This window comes from Chelmon rostratus, chromosome 6 (assembly GCF_017976325.1).
Source record: "Chelmon rostratus isolate fCheRos1 chromosome 6, fCheRos1.pri, whole genome shotgun sequence".
Lineage (NCBI taxonomy): Eukaryota > Metazoa > Chordata > Actinopteri > Chaetodontiformes > Chaetodontidae > Chelmon > Chelmon rostratus.
Window position 1 is genome coordinate 20,769,604 of NC_055663.1, and position 17,284 is coordinate 20,786,887.

At 42.5% G+C, this 17,284-nt stretch overlaps 1 protein-coding gene across 1 annotated transcript in view; it reads left to right on the forward strand.

Moving 5' to 3' along the window:
* The window catches only part of LOC121607434 (contactin-1a-like), a 62,796-nt gene that overhangs the window by 42,123 nt on the left and 3,389 nt on the right, over positions 1–17,284 (forward strand). Inside the window, exons 5-23 of the mRNA XM_041938223.1 lie at positions 147–325; positions 681–776; positions 1,822–2,028; positions 4,108–4,207; positions 4,734–4,915; positions 5,205–5,329; positions 5,846–5,963; positions 6,294–6,441; positions 7,371–7,498; positions 8,221–8,393; positions 9,278–9,401; positions 12,271–12,432; positions 12,737–12,886; positions 13,480–13,550; positions 14,564–14,798; positions 16,013–16,116; positions 16,483–16,672; positions 16,776–16,888; positions 16,972–17,128. Of these exons, the coding sequence (XP_041794157.1) occupies positions 147–325; positions 681–776; positions 1,822–2,028; positions 4,108–4,207; positions 4,734–4,915; positions 5,205–5,329; positions 5,846–5,963; positions 6,294–6,441; positions 7,371–7,498; positions 8,221–8,393; positions 9,278–9,401; positions 12,271–12,432; positions 12,737–12,886; positions 13,480–13,550; positions 14,564–14,798; positions 16,013–16,116; positions 16,483–16,672; positions 16,776–16,888; positions 16,972–17,128 (2,762 nt within the window). The remainder of the gene's footprint in view (positions 1–146; positions 326–680; positions 777–1,821; positions 2,029–4,107; positions 4,208–4,733; positions 4,916–5,204; positions 5,330–5,845; positions 5,964–6,293; positions 6,442–7,370; positions 7,499–8,220; positions 8,394–9,277; positions 9,402–12,270; positions 12,433–12,736; positions 12,887–13,479; positions 13,551–14,563; positions 14,799–16,012; positions 16,117–16,482; positions 16,673–16,775; positions 16,889–16,971; positions 17,129–17,284) is intronic.

Consider the following 17,284-nt stretch of genomic DNA (forward strand, 5'->3'; position numbering starts at 1 on the left):
AGGTGTTTGCCATAGAGGACAATACCACCTGCCATTAAAACCATGCATGTCACTGCATGAAACAGCTTACCTGAAAGAATTCTCCTTGTAGTGCTCCATGTAAACAAACCATTTGCCAACTGAACTGAACTGTTTTCCTTGTGCAGGTGGATGATGGACAACATGGAAATTGACCTGAATGCAGAAGGCAGCCACTATAGTTTAGCAGGAGGCAACTTGGTCATCAGCAACCCCATTAAAACCCAACATGTAGGAAAGTACTCCTGTTTGGCCACCAACATGTACGGCACGGTCATCAGCCGAGAGGCCTCAGTCCAGTTTGGATGTAAGTGACCTAGATGAGCCCCGCATTTAGGCTGCGATGAATCACCATGCAGAATTAACAGGAGCTGTACCGTCATGCGTATTAAGCACGCTGAATTTGCAGCTGGGACAAATCATAAGTGGTGTGGAAAGTGCAATTTGTGAATGATCTAACTTCGTGATGGGACCATGGCTAATGCACTTTTTTATTAAAAGCTACAGTAGTTGAACTTTACACAATCCTGAAACCTTTAGTGTAGATTTTATGGAAATTAGCTGCAGGAGATTCTCAGACATGCTTGTATTACAGTGGATTCTGAGTAGCTCTTGAATCTGAAACAGTCTTACAAACTGATGTTTGTCTCTGCCTCTCTCAGACCTCGATCTTTTCTCATCGGAGGAGAGGGAGTCGGTGTACGTCAAAGAGGGACAGGGGGCCGTGCTGCTCTGCGCTCCCCCGCCACACTATCCAGGTACAGCATGTGATAGCTGAGAGCGCTTCTGCTGAAGTGTGCCTGCAAGATCACGCTCACCCTCCGTCATCATGTAGCATTAGCATCTGATGGATAAGTGGGTGGATGAACAATGGACAGTAGCTAGCACTGTTCCCTGTCACGATTTTCTGGTCCTTTCTGTTTCTGTTTTTTAATGTTCTCCTTGATTGTGTGAGTTTCCTCCTTCATGCTGCAGTCAATCAGACTGACTGAAGACTGTACATTTCACACACACACGTGTATATAAATATATGTGACTACGATAGTAGTCCTTTGACATGCAGTACTGTGAGCTTTTTTCTATCCATCATTGCCATCTCCCAACTGATGACCTGACTATATGAAATGAGCCAAAGATCTTTTGTCCCCTGTTGGCTCAGGATTGAATTGCCCTTCTTAATGTCCTCTAAGGCATAAAAATAATGATGATGACCGACTCTGCAACTGTCTCATTATCCGTTTTTAAGGGTTTTTTTCTCAGTTTGCACTCATCCCCATGCTGGTTTTACTTCTGCTTCCTCATTGATGCAAAAGAGAAAGAACACAAAATGTTTTCATCAGTCTCATATTTAGTTCAGGCTAATATGCCATTAAAAGGCTTGTTGTTTGTTTTCCCCTCTTTCACTGGTCTGTATGTGGCCTCATTTTATTTTTTCCCCTACTTTTTCATTTTGTGTATTTTTCATATTCATGCAAATGCAAATCAGTCGAACACAACAGTCTGAAAGCATTGTGAACTCTCTGCATAGCATCTGAATTACCTCAACGAGCCAATATGCTTATTATGCCTCTCAGCTAAAAGAATTATAAGATTTCATCGAAAAGGTCAATGGATGCTTGAATAATAAGTCCCCCTCAGCATCGACCAATTGTGCTATTTTTATTTTGCATGTATTCAGATTATTCAAAGTAAGCCAGCTTCACACCCTATTCCCTCGGCTCTTTGGCTCTTTCCAAAGCTTTTGCTGCCTGTCCAGGGTCTTGATTGACGGGTGGTGTTTTTTCGTGTCTTCTTTCTGTGCAGCCGAGCTGTCATTCCGCTGGATCCTTAACGAATTCCCCACCTTCATCCCACTGGACAAGAGACGTTTTGTCTCCCAGATAACTGGCAACCTCTATATCTCCAAGGTGGACTCCTCGGACAGCGGCAACTACTCCTGCATTGCTTCCAGCCCGTCCATCTCCAAGAGCGTTTTCTCCAACTACATCCCCCTCGTCCCTCTGGCTGAACGTTAGTACCTCACTTCCTTCTACTCATCATCTTCCCAGTTTTAGAGTTTTACAGCCATTGATGTTAAATGACTCACATAAAAAAAACAAGTCAAACTCTAGGTTGGTTTAATTATCCTGTGCCAGATTGATCACAGTACGGTAGCGACATTTGAAATTCACTGCAATTAATGATTCTCACTCCATTATGCAAAGATTTTGTGTGTTTTGATGCATAAAATCTACTTAAACTCAAAACAACAGAGATCAGTAGAACATCTGTTGAATTACAGCACAGAGACTGAATACATGTGTCTCTTTAAAAGCTGTGGATCTGTAAGAAGTGTTTTTAATTAAGAAATAGAATCCAGGTTGTAATTCTTATATTCTTTGACCAACAAAATGAGGAGTGAGTATAGAACTGGGAAAAAATGGGTGTTAAAGAGATGAGTCTTTCATCCCTACTGAAACGCCATGTTTAATCACAACAGTGCCTGTTTGAAATGTGATAAGGTCATGCCATTGTTGTTGACTCTTTAAATGAGATTTACAGGAACAATTCAGCTCAGAAGTCGAATGACGCACAAGAACTCGCTTTAAGACAGAGCCAGCATGTTATAAAGTATGAACTGGAACATGAACAGCCCCAGAGATAGAAAACTAAAGCGATGCACTTAGTTTTATTAATGCTCTGCGTGTTTGTGCGACAATATGTAAGAGGTACAAACACAAAACTAGGTGACTATTTTAACATTTTCCTTGGGGGCCCTTCCCAGAATCCATCCCTTATTCCATTGTTTGATTTTGACTTTCATGATTATGTAACTTTGGCCAGCTTCAGCTGTGGCGGATGTGTAGTGAATAGTACTGTTGTTACGTAGAACACAAACACAATGTTATGTTTCACCAGAGCGGTCGGGATCAGAGCAGAGCATACCAGCTGTTTGGACTCTCTCATGCATACATGTATCATGAGATGCCTTCTGGGTATGATGTGGCCTGTATTTAATAGTTTCTTTGTCTCTCTGCATACCTTTGCATTTCGCCATGACTGCTAATCATTTGAGTTGTCCATCATCCATATTATTACAGTGTGTGTTAACATGTATAGTAGAATCACAGGTCTTATCTGGTTTTTGCAGTATTCTGGTTGTGTTTTTGGTATGTTAACACCATATCTTGGTATCAGAAACTGGGACAAGCCCTTATGTTGGTTTTGAGAAACCTGGATGCTGCCTGGACCCCTCTGATTGAAACACAGATACTTCAACACCTCATTAGTTGAAAAGACATTCATATGATCAACAATGTACTGATGATGAGGCTGAAATAAAATGATGACATAAATGTAAATTATACGTTATTGTTGTTCCTGTCTCCTGCTTTCTGTATTTCTGCTGATCAAATAACAAAAATCAAAAATTCAAACCACCAAATGCTCTGGTGTTGTAAATGAACGTCTATCTTCAGCTTCACCTGCTGAGGTAACTCAGAGGACACAGAAATGACTGGCTGAGATGACAAGAAATCACAAACACCACACAGTGTACTGCAAAATCTGGACCCTGTCACACCATGGAGAAAAGCTTCCCTTATAAATGACAGGCTGCAGGAGACAAACCCACTGGAAATATGCCAATAGAGCTGGGACAATACAAATCCAAACACCTGACAACCCATGCTATGTGAAACCTAAATGCAGTGCTGTTAGAATCATGTATACATGTGTACTGGGGAACGAATAACCTGCTCTTTCATGTTCCATGCAAACACCATAACCCAAAATAGTCAGAACCAGGGATATTAGTGTGCATGTAAATATAGTCTTTGTGTTGCTAACCTAAAAAAGTCTCGTCACATAGTGATTTTTGTGTGTCTCAGTAGGACATCTGAGTAAAACAGCATTTACAAAGAGGTGTCTTTTGTTTCTATGACCCACTTAGGTAATAACAGAAGAGGCTGGGATTGAAACCTTGAAATAAACACTAAGATGGTTATAATGAACACGAAATCATCTTGCAAGCAATTTGTTTCAGGCTTAGCAGCTAGAAATAGGTCGAGCAGCTGAGTCATAATTCTGTTCTGCTGTTGTTCCTCTCAGGTCCGATCAGGAAATACCCCGCTGACCTCAAAGTCAAGTTCCCAGACACCACTGCTCTGGTGGGGCAGAATATCACCTTGGAATGCTTCGCTTTGGGGAAGTAAGTGTGAGAGATCATTGGTTACCTCTGTTTGTTACGGTGCACCGTTTGGACAGAAAAGGTTTCATGACAATCTGGTATAAGCCAGTGACTTTCTTCTTCTACATTTCAAGGACCATAAAATGGGTCTCAAAGGTTTCAATGAATGCCAGTGAAGTTTGACTTTTTTGGTTAGTTGGTAATATAATGATGATGAAATGTTAGTCTTTGTAATTATTGGGGCATAGAATATTTGATTTAAATGATGCAGCATTTCAGTAAACACAGTAGTACATATTGACTATCAGCTGAAATAAACATTTAAAGTAAAAGGGATGTATCAGTCTCTCAAAACACAATATTTGTTCACCCTTAATGCATAGTAAAGTGATGTTTACTGTAGCTTAGACCACCGTAGATTCACTGCCTGTTCACTGAACTAATGATTTATAAATCATGTTTCAGAATGATGATGACTTGAGTGCAGTGATGCATTGCAAGTTGAAGCCTGCCTTGTGTATTATTTTTCTCTCTCTCCCCTTCCCAGCCCCGTCCCTGAGATCCGCTGGAAGAAATTAGACGGACAGCTGCCACCCAATCACGAGGTGCGGATGGCGGGGGCTCATCTGCACCTGTACAATGTGCAGTTTGAAGACGGCGGCACCTATCAGTGTGAGGCGGTGAACTCGAGAGGAAAGGACTACCACACTGCACGCGTGTCTGTGGAAGGTAAGACGTATGTTGTATGTCATGTCAGCCTCCATCCTTTAAAGCATATTGCAGGGAATGTTTGTCAGCTGTATTGTACTATATTCCCAGATAAGCTCACTGTGTGGGGTGTTTTCACCAGCCATTTGTTCTTATCAGGATCTAGTGCATTTTTTCAGGCTTTTCCTTTTTTTAGATCTAACACCTACTGTAATGCCTAAAGTATCACCCAGTATCATATATTATTCAGCAGCTTTGTAGTTCTCTTCCATTTTCCTCCAACACTAACTCTGATTTTGCTCATTTGCAGCTTTTCCTGAGTGGGTGGAGCACATCAGCAGCGCAGAGAAAGACCTCAGCAGTGAATACACTATGTCCTGCATTGCCAGTGGCAAACCCAAACCACACATCCGCTGGCTGAAAAATGGAGAGCTGGTAATGTTCAAAATCATAAATCTTAATTGTCCTATAACTGAGCAATTTAGCTACAGCTGTAAAATGCTCAGAGCCTCCTTGGCAGCTCTGTGAGGTCTCTTGGAACCTGTTCAGTGTGCAGCCCAAGGTTGTTACAGTCGCACAGCGGTGACAGGAAGCTGGCACTGTGCGTACACATCATGTCAGGAAATAGTACCTGTTGTTATTGAGCGGGTGCCAGCATGGGTTGTGTAACCCTCCATAGAAACAACTGTCATCAGGCCTGAAAAATGCCCAAGAGAGAAGCAGGTACAGTAGTGACAGCAGTGTGGGGGAGGCTGTTTGATGTATGTGACTGGATACATCATTATGCATTAATGAAATCCTCTACCAGTCACATGATCTAATTGCCATCTCTCTCTGTGGATGTCAACAATCAACAGTTTGCTTTTGATCTTTGCTTTGTAATATAATTTAAACTGATTGAAACTGGTGAAATTAAAGAATTATGTTTAACTCACTCCTTATTTTTCACAGTTGGACAGGAAAGAGATGAGGTTCAGCAGCCTGACGTTTGACGATTCAGGGATGTACCAGTGCATAGCAGAGAATCACCACGGAGTCATATATGCCAACGCAGAGCTGCGTGTGTTTGGTGAGTCACACTTTGGCTACAAGCGCAGCACAAATGGCTGCATCAGAGATTTAAAGGTCACATTTCAAGCTGACTAATTGGATCTTGTTAGGAGTGCAATGTCAGATTTTGTTAAGAAAAAACAATTTTTACATTGCTGAAAAAATGGCTGAAAACCCCACAAATTGAGACCTTTTCCAAAAATAGACTTCAAAATAGCATGTACAATATGTTAGATCAATACGCTATACATTTTTATGAATGTAAAACGTGTCATACATTTATGCATGAATGCACTTAATGCATATTCTACGAAGTTTGTGATGAATAATCCACACTGTCCCTCCTCAGCCTGCGCTCCCACGTTTGAACACAACCCAGTGAGGAGAGTCCTGGCAGCTAAAAACGGCCGTGTGGTGATCGAATGTCGACCCAAAGCTGCTCCAAAGCCTACCTTCTCCTGGAGCAGAGACACAGAACTGCTTTCCAACTCTACCAGGTGAGCAGTCTCTTAATGAGATGCCTCTCCTCTCTTTTTGTCCTCTGATCTGTAAATATTGCAAGGATATGTCTTCATGCAGAGAGGCTGGTTTATCATGGCACAGTTTTCCTTGGTAGTATTTAGTGAAAATATTCATCAACCTTTTCCTATGACTGTAGAGATACATTTGGGTCATATAAGCACAGGGAAAAGAATCTGGATCCAGAGTCAACCCCCACAAGAGTAGCAAGACATACAGTACAGTGATCTAAATACACTGTAGATCTCCTAAATCTTCTGTGTAAGTCTTTAGTGTTGTTGTTTGTCAGTGATTGCTGTGCACTGCTTTGCTGTCTGTCAGTGGTTGACATTAAGCTCATTCTCGAGCTCATCAGTGTGGACAGACAGGATGTGCAAACTCCTGCCTTGTGCTCCTCACTGACAAAACAAGCCTGATCTGTGAGCTCTAAGACCCCCAACCCTTTCCCCACACCCTACTCACCCGCACGCACTACCGTGGGACTCACATAGAGGAGGAGTAGCGGCCAAATTACTACGCAGCATATGCCCCACTAATACCCTCTATGGTGGCTGTCTGCGTGAGAAAGGGTGTGGAGTAGTGACGGGGCAGCTGGCACGATGGTATTTGTCATGCATGAATATGAAATATGCAGTGGAAAATGAATCAAACATCATTGCCTTGCTGTGGCGCAATTTAATGTTGCGTCTTGTTGAGTAGTTTCAACTTCACGTACCCTTTTTCTTGGATAGCCATAAATCCATTAGGGAACTGGCAAACATTCAGACTACCCTCATCATTTTTTATCATCCACATATCCATGGAATAACATACACTGGACTTTTGACCTTCACGTTGTGCTGAATATTTCATATCATACAGCTCTTTCTCGCCAGTGTGTGAAGAATTAATTCTGGTTTCTCCTCAGGGTGTTCATCTTGGAGGATGGAAGCCTGGAGATCCTCAACGTGACGCGGGCAGATGAAGGCAGGTACACCTGCTTCGCAGAGAATGACCGGGGCAAGGCCAACAGCACAGGCTCTCTGTTGGTTACAGGCAAGTTCCGGCTAATGAAATTAATTAATAACTCTCTTTAAACCTCTTTTTTGTAATGTTTCGAGGACAGTTGGTGTTGCTTTGACTGATGTTGGCCTTCGCTGGCAATCCTCCCTGTCACTCTCAGGCAGACCAAACAGTCCTGACCTCCAAATCTCTGCTGTTGTTGAATTATGGCCCTCTAAGCAGAGTGACAGTATACAGGCTACTGGTGGATATTCAGTCAATCCCAGAGGACAGCGGCGTGAGGGGATAGCTCAGATGTGATGAGACAAGGGCTTAGTCCTCACACTGTTCAATGACTAAGGAGGATCAGACTTGAGTTATGAATTTGTTGAGATAGTTTAAATACCAAATAATATTGAGGGTTTTTTTTTGATTGCATGTCTTTTCTGTGGACATGCAATCTCATCTGTCAAACATTTAGTTTTTACAGTTGATCTCCAGCGGTGCTGGATATACAGCTCTTTATTGCCCTCTTCTGGACATTTGTGCATATTGAACAATTCGAGCTGTATCATATTAACACCAAATTTTTACCCTCTGCACTATCTAACATCTACCATGTCTGTCTGGTGAGACTCACTCTTTCATTTAAGCTATTTATCTGCATTTTTCTTCTACTAAATCAAACTTCTAATAACCTTAATGAGGTTTCAGTCGCTGGACAGACCTCTTGCTCTTCATCACAGATCCCCTCATCCTCTTGTGTTTTTCCCCAGACTCCACAAAGATCACCTTGGCACCATCCAGTTCTGACGTTAAAGTGGGTGAGAACGCCTGGATGCAGTGCGCCGCATCACACGACTCCTCTCTGGACATCACCTTCATCTGGTCACTGGATGGCAGAGTTATTGACCTGCACAAGGACAGTCAACATTATGAACGCACTCCGGTGAGGCATTATATTGATTATTTTAATGAGAAATGAACACTGACTCGACTGCACCAACTTTGCCCCAACTGCAAAATCTTAGCTCTAGCTTGGAGTTCATCCACGTCAAATCATATTTGAGGTCAGGTTGATGTCCGTAGTATTTTCATTGGAATACCTGAAACGGAAAAGTACAGCCTGCTGTAAATGAATGTAATTCTAAAAGCCATTTCACATTCCTTCCTTGAGTGGAAAAGTGCATTGTATATCTGTTTAATAGCAATTTCCGCTAACATTCATTATTGTTGACGTGAACTGCTCTCTCTCTATAGTGCAGCTCTAACCATAAGTTAGTGGTTAGCATTTCTCATTTGTCTCTCTGCCCACTAGGAAAACACCATATTATGATTGTGATTGATGATACCCCATTTCTGTACACAAGGAGGATTTTCCCCTCATAAAAAATGGGGTCCAGTTCCACTTAATGCTGTTTGTGTGGTATTAGTGAAACCAGTTTGACTCTCAAACAGTGAGTTCAGTGAAGTCACGTGTTTGGTTTTAAAGCAGATTTTCATGATGGTTTTACCTTTCTACATTGAGGGTGCTGACTAGAGCAAACACTATGCAGCTTGACATTTCTGCACAGGGAAATAGGCGATAGCCCTTTAGCTGAATCACATGTCCAGTTCCCTTAATTAGGTTCTAAGGTATCTCAGTCCCTCTGGTCTTAAGTATTTGATATAAAGTCTCCTTTTCCGTATATCGAGATGCATTTCCAGCTGAGTGAGGAAATCTGACCTGATAATTTTGCTCTGCTAAGCACACAGTGGGAAATCCTCTTACCAGATGCACAATGTTATGCTCGGTCCTCAATTAATTGTTGTCTGTTGTGTTGTTTTGTGCAGAATGGAAGCTCGAACGGCGAGCTACTGATCAAGAACGCCCAGCTGAAGCATGCTGGACGCTATACCTGCACCGCACAGACTCCCATTGACAATGTTACAGCCTCTGCCCACCTGGTTGTCAGGGGTGAGTCATGAGTGGTGCAGTTGCAGTACACATATGCATACAGTTGTGTGTATGAAATGTCTTCAAGGTTCTGAAAGCTCATTTGATGCTGATGGAGAAAAATCAGCATCTCACGAGGAGTGATGGGATCCTACATGAAAACTATTCTCCGTTTTTGACATTTTACATGAGCCATTTTTATGTTCTGTGTTTTATATGTGCTCTTTTCACTGATTTGAAGTGGGCGGGACTCAGCTGGAAAATGTGATGTCACATGCTTCGGTGCACCAATCAGGATTAAGTAACATTTGCGTCAAAATGTGACCATAATTGCTGGATTGTTTGTCTACTGTCAATCAAACCTCATCAAAGCACGGCCACAAAGTCCTGATGAAGCAGACTAGCTGAGTTTTTGCATGTTAAAATTTTTATAGTTGCTTGTTTATTAATATTAATAAGAAAAGCTTCAAATCAAAGTTTTAAGAGGGATTAAAGTGAACATAACTTTTAAAAGATTCTGCAGTTAATCAGGCACATATTCCTTAAAAACTAATTAAAATTTTCCCTAAGTCTTATTGTCAGACCTTTAATATACAGCTAAAAAATCCATGTGTGTGTGAAAAAAGAGAGAAGAGACAAAGAGAGAGATAACACAAGCACTGTACGCTCTCCAGCGCGTGTTTGGAGAGAAGAAAATCTCTTCAGAGTAACCAGACCGTAGCCTTTTTTTCCGGATAATCTGTCAACCCCGAGACTCGATGCGAAAAGAAAGTGAGAGAGAAAGCGCTGGAAAAGCTATGGAAGGAAATGTCTTGTGTCCTCATGCAGGAGACAGACACACACACAGGGAGCACTTACTATCTACCACCCAGGAAAGGTCAGCCTAACTTCTCAGGCTGTGTGCTTAAACATGATGCATTTACATCCCAATGAATGGCTGCAGCCTTTCTGTTAGTGCAAGAAACAGTGAAGAAGTCGACTCAAAAATATCTGCTGATGCCTTGCTTCTACAGTACATTGTTTGACCAGGAGGGAATATTTATCCCAAAAATATGCTATGTCCAGCCAGGCAACGTAACTTGGAAAATAAATTACAAAGTTTTTGCAGGAAGTTTTCTATTTTCTGTGGGTCTTAGTAACAAGCTCTTGCTGTGGTTGCATTATTTGAACCAGCAGTATAAGTGTATTGAGTGCATGGAGTGTCAGCTCCCACTTGTCTTCATTGTAACTGAATGAAGAAGAACTTTTTATAGAGCAGTGAGAGCTGTTGGCATTACAGCAACTACAATGTCTGAGGGTATGAGTTGTGTAATGCCATGTGATGGGTATTTAAAGCGTGTAGAACAGATTTCAATCTTTCACCTCAATATTTTGATACGGCGTGCTGCTTGTTCTTCCAGCCACATACAGATATCAACACGCCAAACATCCACAGTGTTCCGTCTGTCATTTACTGTATTTCACCGCCTGGATGATTCATCAGGCTTTGTTTTCACCCTCCACTTCCTGATGAGTGAGAGCTTGCCTTACAGCCCTCCCCTCGGGTCTTGAAACAGGCCCAGTGTTGGCGGACAAAGGGTCTCTTCAGATAGCAACCCAAGAACTCTAGCAGTGATCTGGTTGCCAGTGATCCCTGTTGTGCCCTGGGTGTGCTGCCACCGCCGCTGCTTTCTGAGCAGGTGTTGACAGATGGCCAGGTGAACGCACAGCGGCTGACTGTGACGTCTCCCAGAGTGGAACCAAAACACAGGCCCTGGGCCGCTCCTAATGGAGTGCCAAATGCCAGCAGTCCGGGGTGCAGGGAAGGAGAGATGAAAGACAGCCATTTATCACGGCAGATGAGGAAGCAGATCTGCTGCAGGAGATTGTCAGACCAAAAAACACAGCTCTGCACCTGTAGCTTGTTATTAGTAGGGATTTGAGATAGGGAGAAGAGCTGTTTTCATATGACGGGTGTGTGTGTTATCGTAGTGTAATGTTACAGCCTTGCCGGTGTTGAAATGTGGCTCTGTTAATGCAAGTGTCTGTGAATTAGCAAAACTATTCAGAAACTTTGTTAAAATGTGCTTCTTGGGATACAGTCAGTAAAAAGCACTGAAGCTTATCAGTTCTCAACACATCGTGCTAAGCGTCCGTATGACACAGTGTTGTACAGACATGGAAAATCTGCACAATATTTCATCCCTTACACTGAATTGTTAAAAGAGCTGTAAATGTTTCTCTACTCTGCTTTCTCTCCTTACTCTTGGAGTAGAGGGGAAGCTTAAGGGCTGTCCAGCTTTGGCTGTTTAATCGCCTTACTTGTCTCGGCTCATATTCATGACTTGGAAAAAGCAAATCCTGGCTGATTTCTGAGGCTGTGGGTTGGGAGGCTAACCCTGAGGCAGTCTGGGTTTTCTATTAGGCCATTTCTGTGTTCCAAAAGAAGAATCAAGAGGAGCGGGAGGACCAAGAGAAACATTGGATTCAAAAGCTTTTGCTTAAGCTTTAGTTCATATATGTCAATGGGCTCTAAGCTTTAATGTGTTAATCCATCAGTCTTTGCTGATGTCTTGTAAAGAAGCGACTAAAAGAGGAAATGCAAGTGTTGTGTTTCATGTGCATCAAACAGTTACCTTTTTGGAGACTGGTGTTAAAGTACAAAGATGTTAAAAGGCTCAGGACTTTCACCGAGAATGTCCCCATGAGCTTCAACAAAGATAAATTTCGTTCAATAACAATATATCCTCATTCAGTCTGTCTACAATTTCACTCTCTCTCTCACACAAGTCGATGTGGAAATATAAACTTATGAATTCAGGCTAAAGGACAGTGTCACCAGTCTCAAAACAACTGTGTGGCCACCCATCAACACTTTTAAATCGTCTCTTATTCTTTTCTTTAACCCCAGGTCCCCCCGGTGCCCCAGGTGGGGTGCGAGTGATGAACAAAACTGACGAGAGTGTAACATTGCAGTGGAGCCGTGGAGCAGACAACCACAGCCCAATCTCCAAATATACCATCCAGTACAGGGACTCCTTCTCAAAGGACGTCTGGAAGACTGCCACTACATGTGAGTGACTCCAGCGCACTGGTTGGTCAAATAAACACTGCTACCTTAATGCTGAGCTGGCTCTGGTGTTATGATAATTTGGGTCATGCCACATAGTGATACTGTAGGCCTACATGGTGGTTAATGTCTCTTAAGGACGGCTACAGTGTAATTAAGTCACGCCTCAAGGACTTAAAATATAGGAATGGATTCCAAAAATGGAAATTCATTGTTGCTTTAAGGATATTTTTGTTAAATGGTATAATGCTTTAACATAGTGTGCTATGTTGGCATTGTAACATTAAATCTGTGCATTTCTCTGCAGCGCCTGCAGATGTAGAGGGAAATGAAGAGATGGCCACAGTCGTGGGTTTAGTCCCCTGGACAGAATATGAGTTCAGGGTGATTGCCACCAACACTTTGGGGACAGGAGAGCCAAGCAGCCCCTCACCTAAAGAGAAAACCCTGGAAGCAAGTAAGATCATGTCCTGACTTTGGGCTCGGTACACCAGATTTATGGTATGAAGACTGACTTGAAAGGTCATGGAAATGTGGTCCCTACAGTCCAGCTTTCCATTCTGATATTTATTCTTCATCATTCTATTATAGCACTGTTTACTCATGTTAAGTATCGCTGTAGAAATGAGTCAGCAGAAATCCCATCAAGCTGTACTTCCTGCAGCAGAAGCATGCTGCCAAACTCACCGCACAAACCTCTACAAATGAGCACTGTGCTGAAACTGTATACTGAAATTCAATTATAAAATGGAAATCACAGGCCTACAGTAACCTCTCTTAAAAAAACAATCATCATTTGAGGGTGAGCTACTAGACTCGAGGCAAAACAAGCGAACTTTTGCCTCTCGGTCTCCTTCAGTGGCAAGATTCCCACACTGACATTAAGGTGTTGCATTTGGCACAGGAGAGGACATTGATATTGTGTTTGCAGAGGAAGGATGTTTCAGTACCGATGCCAGGTATAGGTTACACAGCCTGTGTGGGTTGGCGTTGTTTGTGTGGATTCTTAGCATGTGGGCTCAGGGTTTTGCTGTTGCTGTCTCATTGTAGTTCCTGTGGTGGCGCCCTCGGACGTCGGCGGGGGTGGAGGGACTAGCAGAGAACTGACCATCACGTGGACGGTAGGTCTGGACTCTCCATTTTGTACAAAGGAGAAAAGGGTCACAAGCTCATGTAAAAGCTCGCAGAGAGGAGATATATGGCTGTTAATAGTATTATTATAGTTTCGATACTAACCTTTATTTTATAGCACTGTTCAAAATTCAAAACATGCCAGAGCAAATTGAAACAGATGTAATTATGACAATAAAAATGCTGAGGGAAAATGCATGCATTTTCCAGTTTCTTGTTTGCAGGCAGACATCACATAAGAATGTATAGCTGCATGCTCATGACTCTGATGCAACGGATAAAGATCAACATTTTTATAAAACAGGACTGCAGTTTGACAAAACAATTAAAAAGTGGCCCATGAAAATTTCACAAATTAATAAAATGAATTTAGAACAGGGCTAATTAATGCTGAATGCATTTTTTATAGACATTTAAAGGAAGCCAGTGATAAGTTTTCCAGTTTCCTTGGTAGTACATCGGCAGGTCAAATATATGGCAGAGAAACTTGTGGACAGCATATTACAAAACCAAACAAAACAGTCAGTGTCATGAAAAATCAATGACTGCACTGAATCATTGTCCTATATATCCCTCCTGCAGCCGTGGATATATTAGCTCTCATGGGTAAATTACCTTTCGCTTGGCTGAGGCACGGTCATTCAATTCCCGAGCAGCTGGAGGATGAGGTAGTGTTTTAGAGGTTAGCGGTGCCTAATGCAGGCAGGTCTTTCTGGATAATGTGACATAAAAGCCAGAGTGCCAACAGAGGAAATGAGGCATGAGGATGGATCAACCAACATGAGCCAGCAAAGTGTCACAACTCTGTTTGTCATTTTACTGAACAGTATGTAAATATCATCAGATTAGTAGAATTTGCCCTCTCTGAGTGAACTCTAGTATATGGGACAAGCATAAGTGGATGATGCTCGACTGTAATTCCCACTAAGGACAAGAGGTGTAGATGTGTGTCGGATAAAACATTTGCCACATTTACGTAATTGTTTGATGTTTCTGTCATCAGCCTGTACAGCCACAGTACTACTACGGGCCTAACTTTGGCTACATCGTGGCTTTTAAACCTCAAGACGATAACGAGTGGAGGAAGGTGACAGTAGCCGACCCCCAGGCCAAGCGCTACGTCCACAAGGACTCCTCCTTCCCCCCATCGACAGAGTTTCAAGTCAAAGTCAAAGCGTTCAACAGCAAAGGAGAGGGACCCTTCGGCCTAACAGCCGTCATTTACTCTGCACAGGATGGTAAGCTCTGAAGAGATTCACAGCTCTCAACACTGAAGTGTAAAAAGCGAAAATGTGCGAAAGTGATTTCAAAACGATGTCACAGATCAACCTGGTCCAGTTTTCTCAGTATCACAGAGAATGATGAGGAATTCCTCAATATGCCAACACTCTGCTATTTCAATCTGTCAGTGTCAGCTACTTATCACGACCAGGGTTTTCAATGGGGCTGGATCCATTTAATAGGAGTTCTCATGTATAGTTGTGAGGAATTTTAATACCCCTTGAAAGTGAACCCATCTTCCCCTCGCTCGCTCTTTCCTTGCAGGGGGATTATCATGATCTATGTAGCATGAACCAGAAAGCTGATAATTCGCCCAAGGATGCAAAGCATTTAGCCTAGTTATTAACTTCCACTGACAGACAGTTGAGATAACCACCGGCAACCCAGACGTGATGGGTTACAGAGATGCCCTGTTGCCATGGTAACACACTTTGGGAACCGTTTGCAGTTAGAGTGTCTATTATTTTATTGCTAAGCCTGCAAAGCGCCCTGCCTCCAGGGGTGTGGCCATTTGTGTTTGTGTGCACGCTCATTGTGCAGTGTTGTTTCTGTGCATTGGTTTCAGTGATGGTATATGATAGTTTGTTGGTTCAAGGCCCAGCGTGACAATTTAACATTCAAGGACACATCCCTGGCCGGGACAGCCTACACACAGTGGATAACTTGCCCATAAGTCATGGAAATGTGTTCGGTGAAGGAATAACGGCCAAGAAAGATTTCTGTCACTTCTCTTGTTCTTTACGGTGAATGATTCACGTTATTACAATAATGCTCAAGCACCACTGAGAAGAAAATGGCATTAATAAGGCCGATAGACACAAACAAGGAAACACGATATACTTTATAGTCAGGCTAATGGATCCATTAGCGTGTGTGGTGCACAGATTGATATCAAGCTAAATATATTCATGCGGTACATATAACATTCCCTATGTTGAAGCTTTGTGTGTGCAATATAAAAATCACTTCTGAACAGGAGCCTACCAGTCATAGACCATATATCAAGACTACATGGTCTCTCTCTCTCTCTCCCCTGCCGTCTCTCTCCAGCTGTCACTATCTAATAAAGCAGAAATGCCTAAAAGATAATCATAAAAAATAATAACGAAAAAGAAAAATGGTTCCGTAACTGCAACATATTTACCAAAGTGCACTTTGTGTTTCTCCTCAGCTCCGTCTGAAGCTCCTGGAAGTGTTGACGGCAAAGCTCTCTCTGCCACAGAGGCCATCGTGTGCTGGCTGCTGCTCTCGCAAAGCAATATAGATGGATACCAGGTCAGCAGAAACTAATGAGACATGCAGTTGAAAAATACTTATGTTTGTGAGATGTAGTACGCATTGGGTTGCTTTTGTGATTTGGTTTAAAGTGTTGTATTTTAACACCACATGGCTGGAAAAAAATCACAGTAAAGCTGGTTTAAGTCAGCACATGTGTTATTTGAAAGAGTTACTACAAAATATGTTGGTTTATATATGAAATATAGAATAGCCATTTTTTTCATCTTGAGTTTTCTTCAAATTAGTTATATTAGTATTTGCTTTTTATGATATTTTCCTTGTCCTTATGCTGTAAATCAGTCCTTTGTACATCCGGCTGGTTTTGGATCCAAGCCATCTCACCTGTGTTCCTGTGTGTTCCAGGTGAAGTACTGGCGGAATCATGAGGACAGTGAGGGGGGCGCCCAGAGGGTGGTGGTGCCCAGCAGGGAGAACCACACCAGGCTGGAGGGTATGAAGGCCAACTCCCAATACCTTGTTGAGGTTCGGGGCTACAACTCTGCAGGATATGGACCGGCCAGCGAGCGACTTCAGATCCACACCAAGAAAGCACGTACGTTGAGCTTTAAAGCCGTTCACTACAAAGAAAATAACGTTTATCTCGTAATCCTTTGTCATTTCAATGTGATTGTTCCTATTTTTGTGTCTTTTACCAGCTCCAAGTCGACCCCCGAGAATAATTGGTAAAAAGTTAAAGGGCCAATCTGTAAATATTGCCTGGGAAACTGTGACACCACTGGCTAACGAGGCGTCGATAGATGGCTACAAAGTGAGTACAGTTCTACATTTACTTTTCCACCAATTATAATCTCTCAGCCTTAGATTTCTTATAGCCTATACGTGTATACATAGGTGCTGTTCAGGCAGCAGGGCCACTCCACAGGCACGCTGTACACAACCTCTAGACGGTACATAGACCTTCCCCTGCCCGCAGAGGGGAACTATGTGGTGGAGGTCCGGGCGCACACAGAGGGGGGAGACGGGGCCGTCGCACAAATCGAAATCACAGGTAACCGACTACCTCCATCATTTACTTTTCCCTTCATTCACAGTTCTGAATAATGTAGCAGTACAAATGTATAACATTCATGATCCTTGTTTCTTGCCATATCAATAAAGCTTTTTTAATTATTCATTCTTGTTGATTAATACTGTGAAGTAAAAA